We start from the raw sequence: 10,514 nt of genomic DNA, 5'->3' as shown, positions 1-10,514 counted from the left end.
TTTCTCCTCCTTCCCTTGAAAAGCAGAAATCTGTGAGGGGGGCTGCTGCTATGTCAAAGCCGTTGGGATGCCACTGCTGATCACTTTAATTACAAGGACTAAGGAGGATAAAATTAAAAGTAGCACCATTGAAGCAGTGGAAGAAAGCTTGCCGAGATGCCGGTGAACTGTGAAATATAAAAATTGCATACAAATATATTTTTAAGACGGAAACAAGGAATTACATTATTTATTCTTGAAGAGTTAGTCTTTAAATAGTAGAAAGTTTTCCTTACTAAATATCAGTATAGTAGAAGTAGAGATCATTATGAAATATACCAGAAAGAGGAATAAGATAAAATTTTTAGTGCGTTACCTTTGTGAAATATGGCAGTTTATGGATTTATTTAAATTTTTATATTTCAATCAATGTGTCAATTTAAACTTTCACTGAATGTAACATTGGGGCTATCAGATGTCAGGAGAGCACTAGATGGCAGCAAAGAGTTTCTTATGTCTGTTTGCTGCCATCCAGTGTTCTTCTGGGTTTTTGCAACTCAAATTTGGTAGCTCAATGTATGCAACTAACTTAGAAAGAGGGGAAATTATATAGTTTGTCAAGGTTTCCCTCTTTTGTAGACTGAAGATTGCAGAGCTTCTGTTGAAATTAAAAATAATTTTCTGTGATGGAGTGGGGATAACGTCTTAACTTTAAGTGAACCATGTTGTATGGCAAATCCCTTTTTTTCTTTATTTATCAAATTTAGATTTGTTTTCTTCCTTTAAGGGGATGTAGCCCCAAGCTCATATCTTGGAGGTGTTCTAGTCTATCCCTCTGCTCAAGCATGAGACCCTATACCATTTCAGATAAATGACTCTCCACTCTGTTTTTGAAAGCTCCAGTGATGGAGTACCCACAACTTCTGAAGGCAAGTTGTTCAATTGGTTTATTGATTTCATCACTAGGACATTTCTCCTTAGTTCTAGGTTGTTTCTCTTCTTGGTTAGTTTCCATCCATTGTTTCTTGTCTAACCTTTTAGTACATTAGAAAATGGTTTGATCCGCTCATCTTTGTAGGAACCCATCAAATATTGGAATACTGCTATCATGTCTTCCCTAGTCCTTTTCATTAAATGAGACTTACCCAATTCCTGTAACTGTTCTTCATATATTTTAGCTTCCAGCCCCCTAATCTTTTTTATTGTTCTTCTCTGCACTCATTCCAGAGTCTCAACATCTTTTTATATTGTATGACCAGAACTGGATGCAGTGGTCTTAATAAGGCTTTCTAAAGGGGTACTAGAACTTCACATAATCTTGATTCTATCCCTCTATTAATACAACCTAGGATTGCATTGGCTTTTTTGGCTGCTGTCTCATTGGCTCATAGTTAAGTGATTGTCCACTAGGACACCAAGATTACAGCAAGTTTCACCTAGTCTGTATTTACACAGTTGCTTTTTCTTGCCTAACTGTAAAACCTTTAATTATTACATTGAATTATTACATTGAATTTCATTTTGTTAGATAGGGCCCAGTGTTTAAGTCTGTCAACATCTTTTTGGATCTTGCGCTTGTCTTCTGGTGTATTGGCTATTCTTGACAGCTTAGTGTCATCTGCAAATTTGATGAGTTTCCCTTCTATTCCCTCATCTAGATTGTTTTATGTTAGATAAAATGGAACCTGGATTGTGACATTATTGAACTATATATTCGCCTGCCTCCTCACTGTCAGCCAAGTTGTAGGGGTTATATAACACAATGTCCTCACTTCAGGTGTTACTGCTGTACTAGATGTTACCAGAAACATGGGAGGGAAGAGAATTAGAGCAGTCCTGCTTTCAGCTCTGTAATGATTAGATCATGTCTGGTTTAGCATCTTTCAAACTTCATTTTATATTCCCCTTGCATAAACTAGCTGCCATGAGCAGTCAGGATTAAATTTTATTAAATAAATGAACAAGCTAATCTATTCCACATGTTTAAGAAATTGTGGCTCACAGGGCTATATTGCAAGGCATCTATTTATGTTGCCCAACCAATATAATTATAATCCACAGTTGGCTTTTCTTTCACTAAATTTTGAGAACAAAATTTCTTTTCCGAGAGGACACTTCCCATGATCAGTGATCAGATAGACTCAAAAATAAGAGAGAGCATTTTTATTGAGGAAAAATATGATCATATTTTCCATCCTACTTCTCTTTACAGTGAGATTTTGCAAAACCCATAGGAACCAAGTTGCTGCCACATAATCATCCTTTGTACATTTTAGTAATCGTTAGGAATTTGGGAGATTCCCCTCCCCTTGAATATCACCTTATGCTTGTGTTCATGTTTTAATATTAAAAGATAACAATTACAAAGTTCAAAGCAAGTTATGTGTCTTGTTGAAGATTTATTCTCAACTTTTCATTTTCTAAACTCAACAAATGTGGACACATTAGAAAGCCTTAGCACAGATATGCCCTTTAAATTTCAATCTCCATTGCCAGATATTGGGAGTTGTGGTAGAGCATGTTGATTTAGTTCATTGTATTCGACTGGGATAAATACAGAAGATGGGACTATTATTGTCTCTGCCTTTGAGTTGGGGGCAGCAAGGATGGGTATGGAGGGGATGAAAGCAAATTTGCAATTCTGCTGGAGAGCTCCAAAGCCTAGGCAAAATTGTGTTTATGGCATTAGGACATTAGTAGAAAAGTAAATTGAGGCAATCTGATAGGGAAGCAAAATTCTGTCAATCAGGCTCAAGATACTGTGCTGTGTCCATATACTTTGTTTACTGTAGGGTTTTATGAGTTGTAACCTGCCCATGCAAGCTGTTAATGAGGCTAAATCTTGCTGCTTGAGGATTGAATTACAGCACACCTCTGGGCTAATGGTTATAAACAGAAAGTCCCATTAGGGCGGCTTTCTGATTCATTCATTTGCATTTTTCCTATTGTATCAAAAACAATGATGAGTAAATAGCTACAAACAAACAATTTACATGGAAATGGATAAAATGTGCCTAATTAGTATTTTGTGCTTGCTTTATTAATGATTGTTTAAGCTAAATAGACCTCTATTGCAAGATTCTTTACAAGCAGTGCCAAAGAGTGGCTAATTCAGTTTCTTACCATAGTGGGGGTGGGGAATCCTAGCACTGTTGTTGGGGTCCTAAAGAAATTCATTCAAACTATTTTAGGATACAATTTAATTGTAAATTTATTTACAACTTCAACTTTTTTTTTTTGTCATCAAAGATTCTTTTATTACATTTTCCTTTTCCTTTATACAATCACTTAAATACTGTGCAGTTAAAAAGAAAAAAGAAACAATAAACAACTCATAACACTTCTATCCTACATACACCCTTCCTTCTACCCCTCCAACTTTCATTTCCCCCTTCCAACAATCCCCTCTTCTACTTCCCTATCCCCCTCAGCCATTCCTTTCTCCCCTTCCCACCATCTCACCCTCCTTACATTCCCTTCTCACTCCCTCTTAATTCCCCCCTCTTCTTTCCTTCTACACCTCGCTTCGGTGTATTTCTAGTATTCATTGGTCTATTTGTTTTGTACTAAAACAAAAGAAAAATAAAAGGAAAAGAACGAAGAAAAGAAAAAAAAAGGAAAAAAAAGCAACAGTATCCAAGTGCATTCATTGTTCTGAAAATTGAGTCTATATTTCCACCCTCCCCCCCCACCCACCCCCTGAACCCCCCTACCTGACCCCCTTCCGACTTCCCAGGTCCCATTCCCGGCATTGTTCTTTATCAAGCAAAGTCTGGAGTATATTGAAACCAAATAGATTAGAAGTTACAAAATAAAAAAAAAATAAAAAAATAAAGAACAAAAAAGAAAAGAATAATAAAAAGAAAAAAAAGGGGGGGAACCCCCCCCAAGAAAGAGAAGTCAATATACTCTCTAACATTAACCTCAGCTTCTCATTATTTTTAAAATCTTAAACAATATCTTTACCTGCTTCCGCATATAAATTCTATACCTCCCATCCTGCTTTTACCCGTGTCCGCATATATATTTTATCCTCATCCATTGCTCCTCTCATATTTACTCCACCCTCGTGTAGACTCTCCAGATAATCTTTCTTAACCTTGTATTCAAATAACAATTTATACAAAAATCAGCTTACATTCTGGATCAAGGTAATCTAATTGAACTTTCACTACCCTTCCATCTACCCCACGCCACCCGACTCCATTCATCCCAAACCACAATCCAAAAAAACTACGATCTCCGCTCTCCTCGCCCCAAAGAATAGATCATGCGCAGTTTAAATTAAGATTCAAACAAGTCTTATATAAGTCCCATACAATATATGTCCAAATTCAGCACCGCTTCTTTCAGTCTCAATATCTCTTCATCGGTATACAGCTTTGTCATTTTATACCAGACAGGAGTCCTGAAATTTTATTCAAATTAAAAATTTAAGAAGTATTTTAAAGGCATAGCTGGATCTTTATTCTTTACTCTTCTGCCCTTCCGGAAGGGGAAAGCAACACCCTCCGCCTTGTAGCCACATGTCCCGCTACTTATCTTCTCCTTCTCCTTGTCTTTCTCCAAGTTCGGGTGAGTCAGGAAGTCCCGCCTTCAGAGTTTTGTTGTAAAAATCTCGGGCTTCGCAAACAGAATTGAGACGATATTTTTGGTTCTCAAATGTGACTGTGATACCAGATGGCACTTCCCATTTATATTGTATCTGAGAATCTCTGAGTTTTTCAGTTAAGAAAGTGTAGTCTCTCCTTGCTCTTAATATTTGAGATGGTATTTCTTTAAAAACAATCAAGTCCTGTCCATCGATTCGCAGCCTGTTATTGTAGAACTTCTGTATTATCGCATTTCTGGATTCTCTTGTGGTGAAATATATAATTATGTCCCTCGGAAGCTGTCGTTGTTTTGCTACACACGAGTTCTGGCGATAAATTTTTTGAATCTGCCAATCAAAGTTAAATCTCGGACTTCCCACCGAACGTCTGAAAGCCTCAAAAAAGGTCTGTTTCAAGTTCTCCTGTTCCTTTTCACGCAATCCTCTGACTCTTATTGCAAACGCAGTCTTATTGTAATTTATCATAACGAGTTGTTTTTGAGCATTTTCAACTTCCTGTTGTAACGTTTGAATTTTAGATGTCAAATTAGAATTAGTTTTTTCCAAAAGTTCCAATTTGTCCTCCATTTCAGAAACATAATCTGTCATAACAGTCATAACTCTGATCGTATCTTCCCTTGTTTGAGCAATCTTGGCGTCCAGTTTATCATATAAGTCCGATAAAAGTTGTTTAATTTCCTGTCTGAACTCTTTAAGGGTTTCAAAAAGAAATTCTTGCGTTAAGAGATCTCCAGTAGACGGCGTGGGAGGCAAGGGCAGCGATTTTGTAACAATTTCTTGAGATGTATTATTAAGGAAACGCTTAGACTGCTTCGATTTGGGAGCCATTATAAAAAACACACAAACAAACAAAGTCTCTGCTCCCCTCGGTTTTAAATGGGATACTATTTATAGACTTTTAACAGTTAATAAGGAGAAGTCTTCAGGAGAATAGAGCTGATTGAGTGTGTCATATATCAAACGCAGAAGCTATAAAATCGCCATCTTGTAACGCAGCTGGATAAGAAAGCCTTTTACAAAATTGAAGCTGGTATTTTGAATAGTAATAAGAAAAAAATTTACAACTTCAAGTTAATATTTGGTTTTAAAGCCATTTCAAAATTTATCTGCCTGCAGTTAATAAAACTCTATTGCCTGAATATGCAGCTTTAAGTAAAGAGGCTTTTATTTTGAAGTTTAAGGCTTGGCAGAACTTTCAGTGAGTAAACATTGTAACAAGACTGTTCAGCAGATTCATCACCATTTAACTTCCAGATAAGCAAAGTTAATGAAGGAGTAGAAATGAAACTAATTAAAAAGCTTCTGCTGGCCTATTGTGAAACCAAAACATATGATAAGCAATCTCTTTTGTTTTGAATTCTTGTGAATTCTTGTGAGGATTAACAAAAAGTGTTCATTATTACCGGAGAAACCAGCCTGCTCGGCGCCATTTTAAAAGCCTCTAAATAAATAATTTTTCGGAGGAGAAAAAGAAAAGAAGCTAAAATGTTGATAAACAATTATTGTCCACGGAAATGGATTCAGCTCGTGATAAGATTAAATCAAACAAAACTTGGAACTGAGTGGGGGAGACCTACTTTGTCCTGCACAAGGCAGTTTGAAATTCCCAGCACGGACAGCTGTTCTGCCTTGGGCTAGCCCCCCTTTCCCTGCAAGCACAAAAGCTGCAAAAATCGAAGAGCATTTGCCAGCAAAACAATTTCTTCTTTCCTTCTTGCCTGAAGGATAAGAAAACCTGATAAGACGTCAGATGGAAGATCCTCTAAACAGGTACGTAGCCAGGAATTCGGAGGCAGCTGATTTTTTTGCTGCCACCACCAGCAAGCTCCTCCCAGGAAGTCCTACAACTTCAACTTTTGTGGGATAATATTTACCAAAAACTCTAGCTATTTGTTATGCTCAAGGGAGATTTTCATAGTGCATCTTATTTTAACATATGATTATCTGACATTTAATTTCTAGTTAAAACTTGTCATTTTATAATGAAGATGCTGATCAGTTTTCCTGTTACTTTACTGCAGTGACAGGATTGTCTATTTTTCCTTTCCCTGCTCTTCTTTAGACCACAATCATCTTTCTTACAATCCTGCTTTTTTGCTTTTCATGGTATTACATCAGAACACTAATATATCTCTCTACAAACACGTATTATGACTTCTTAGAAAATTAAGGTCATATTTTTTTTATAATTTTGAAGAGAACTGAAACAAAATGTGTCTGCAATAAAAACAGAAGTAGCCATAGTCACACTCTTGCTGATCTGTAGTACTGGTTAAATCCAAAACTTCTATTTCTCTACCAGTCATTCTCCTTAGTTTTGGCTTTTTTAAGCAAAACTACATTGTATGTTTTCTTGAGAGCATGATATTTTTACTATAAATTACACCAAAGATATATATAAATTTATTTATTCGTTAGATTTATATGACTGCCCAACTCACATATTATGACTTTGAGTACATGAATATTGTATATATGTATATTAGCACACATTTGCGTACTAATTTTTCATCTTCCAGGAATAACAGAGTGCACCATGCTAGGAATATTGGTGGATAGAACAAACACAATTTTGTCAAGAAAGAAAACCTCCTGCATACTAACGTGGACAATTAAATACCGTAAAATTCACTGACAATAAGCATTAGTAAGAATTGACATTGAAAATATTGTTACTAATGAGTTCTAGTGGTAGTTAGCTAGCAAGAATTATTGGGGGATATTTTGTTTTAAGAATTTGGTTAAATTGTTTGTGATCCAAGTTTTCAGTCTATCAATGTATGAGAAATCTTTCATTTGCTCAAAAGGTTAATGTCTATACTGCCATGTTCTTGCTTCTGTTACTTCATTTCTTCTTAATTGTAGAGCTCTTTTGAATATGATATTCAGTATGAAGAACATTTAAAATTTGGAAAATTCATGGCAATCAACCAGGGCAGCCAGAGCCACAAACTGAAAGATTTTTTTCTACCTCTGTGTAGTGAACAGCTGCAGTGTAGGGAAGAAGCTTATTGCCTTATCTTTTTGTATGGCAAGGATAAAATAATCATCATTGCTCCCAGATCTTGAACTGAAATCACAAATAGGTCAATACTCCACTCAGCATTAGTAGCAAACTGTACTAGATACATAAACATACAGGTAGAGAGAGAGAGAAGATCAAATAATTTGAAAAATTAAAATTTCAGTTTAATATATTTTCAGCTCCTTAGTGGTACTATTCACATAATACTTAAGGCTTCTGTCGTTCACATTCTTTCTTGGAGTTCCAATGAATTGAATAGATTTAAGCAGAATTCTATCTTTGAAAAACAGCTCAAAAGCAACAACTGATCTGGAATGCAAAAACTTAATAGCTGAATACACTATTGTAGTAAAATACTTACTTTGTAACCACTGCACTGGTATTTATGATAATTCGAGAACCCATTCAATGTGCTAGTTACTACTTATAAAGCCCTATATAGAACAGTGCTGGGCTGTATTTGGCACCATCTAATATAGCATATAGAGTGAGATTACAAGACAGAGAGTTGGTTAGAAGGCAAGCTTTCTCGGCAATAGCCCTGAAATTGTGGTATATGCAGCTGCCCGCTGAGGTGTGCTCAGTCAGCCTGCTCATTGCATTCCAAAAGATGCTGAAGGCTCAGCAGCATTCATATTAATCCAATTGGAACTGGGTACCCATTTAAGGTGGTTCTCATTTGCTTCAACCAGGGGAGGGGGGAGGTGTTATGTCATGGGATTGTTTTAGTTTCACATTGATTATTGGCATTATGTTCATGTTTTTACTTTGAAAACATTCTCAAGTCTATTCCAACATGAAATAAAGGAAATGCCTGAATAACACTGTATATAGCACAAACCAGTTTTGTGTAAAATTCTCGATGCTACTTTTCAGATTTGTTTCAAACATTTAACTACTCTGGGATTAGGTACATCATACAGTTTTATTATTTGACTAAGTCATTATATCAGTGATGGTTGAAAAAGAATCAGCTTTGTTTATCTGACAAAAAATGTTGTGCTTGAGGAAAACATTATGAATTTCTGTAATGTGCATATTGCATTTTTTTGTCAATACAGTAGTAATTAGCTTTAACATTTTTAAAACTCTTCCTTCATGGGTTCCAAAACATTTTTTTTTTAAAAAGCAGATATTTAAATATGTAATTAAATTATAAGTGGACGATGTAAAAGCCTGGGATTCCAAGTAGTCCCCAAGTATCATTTTTGTGGCACCACAAGGCCCTCTCATCAGACCACAATTGACAAAAATTAGCCAAATTATTTCCCATAATTTTGAGATGTTTTGAGTCTGTAAAATAGTTGTACTGCTAGGAAGATTATGTTTTTATGAATTTTATGCTTTTAATGGTTGTTAATGTTTTGTAATTATTTTTGGTGGTGGTGGTTTTTTCTTGTTGTTGGGTATGGTTTTTTGCATTTTTTTTCTGCTTTTAACTCTGTAAGCCACCCAGGGTAACCCTATGTATAGCTATATAATTTTATTAAATAAATACACTTTTATAAAACTTGCATTTTCTTACATTATTTTATTTAAAATCTTTTTTCAAAAATAACATACTTAATTTTCCCAATTTTTATGTGCAAAGGTAATAATTCCTCCTTCCCAAAATAGAATTTTTTTAAATTTTATTTCAAAAACAGAGTGTATTTCAATAGATAGTTGAGCCCTTTGAAGGAAATGGAGCTTTTTTCTGGTATTCTGGTAGAAACGTAATTACAGGATTTTCATTTGCATGTGAACATTCTGAGATTAGCAAAACTTGAACATTTCATGCTAAGTTGAAGCCATAAATTGTGTCAGTCTCACATTTTATAGCTTTAAAGTACACTGGTTTGTTTTTTTTAAAAAACTGAGAAATTATTTCGGGGAAAGGGGGCTGATTCATGGATGGCTCTAAAAAGTGTGTTGTTGACATCCAACTGATATGAAGCTTCTTATGTATAATATGGGCCAAGCACCATGCTGTAAACCATTTACTATCATGATGATCAGATTGAGAATGAAATTGCATTTCGGTCAATTACTGAGCTGGCAACTGTTCAATATATCTTAGCAGCAAGATGAAGAGCGGCGTCGGCAGCTGAGAGAGAGAGCTCGTCAGCTAATAGCAGAAGCTCGATCTGGAGTGAAGATGTCAGAACTTTCTAGTTACAATGAAATGGCTGCAGAAAAGTTGAAAGAAAGGTCAAAGGCATCTGGAGGTGAGCTAAGGACTTTGTACCTTATTCCTATGGCAACCCAGAAATCTGAGGAAAACCTTTTTGGAATTTGATTTTATTCAGACTTCAGAGTAATTGTTGTTCACCAGGAAAACATGTCTATATATTTTATGCTGTATTTCCTAAGTTTGCACAATCAAAGAAATATTCTTCTCCTAACTCATCAGAATATAGTTATGATATTTGCATACATGTATGAGGTATGTAGTAAAATGATCTCTAGAAAATGTATATCAGTGATCCAAGCTGAGACTCAAACAGGTGTACTAATGATTTCACTTACCTTTCCTGCTCAGCACCTCCCAAAATTCATCTTATCAATAAATTCTATTAGTTTATTATTACATTTATGATGATGAGTCCTCTTGATGAGTTTCTCTAAAATGCAAAGCTTGAATATACATATTGAGCAAATAAGTGTATAAAATAATTTAGGAAATAGTACTTTTAATATTTTAATGCAATAATGTTTTCTCCTAAATAGGAAATGAAATAGAGTCTTTTGCAGAGATTTAGATCTATGATTCTTTTGATAAGAATTTTGGAACGAGATAATAAAAAGAAGATGCCATAGTTAATTTTAATTGTTTCCATACAGCCATTCATGGCTTGTCCAAAATATCTGAATTAATTGCAAGGATAAGATCATGTTTGACATAGTTGCCAAGAAATT

At 35.2% G+C, this 10,514-nt stretch overlaps 1 protein-coding gene across 3 annotated transcripts in view; it reads left to right on the top strand.

The window, feature by feature from the left end:
- Positions 1 to 10,514, top strand: part of EHBP1 (EH domain binding protein 1) — a 255,357-nt gene that overhangs the window by 165,813 nt on the left and 79,030 nt on the right. For all 3 annotated transcript variants that reach the window (XM_032212780.1, XM_032212778.1, XM_032212779.1), the window contains one exon: positions 9,676 to 9,823. In XM_032212780.1, the coding sequence (XP_032068671.1) occupies positions 9,676 to 9,823 (148 nt within the window). The remainder of the gene's footprint in view (positions 1 to 9,675; positions 9,824 to 10,514) is intronic.

This window comes from Thamnophis elegans, chromosome 3, assembly GCF_009769535.1.
Source record: "Thamnophis elegans isolate rThaEle1 chromosome 3, rThaEle1.pri, whole genome shotgun sequence".
In the NCBI taxonomy this organism is placed as follows: Eukaryota; Metazoa; Chordata; class Lepidosauria; order Squamata; family Colubridae; genus Thamnophis; species Thamnophis elegans.
The sequence above is the reverse complement of the archived record's forward strand: the minus strand, read 5'-3'. Positions and strand labels throughout refer to the sequence as shown.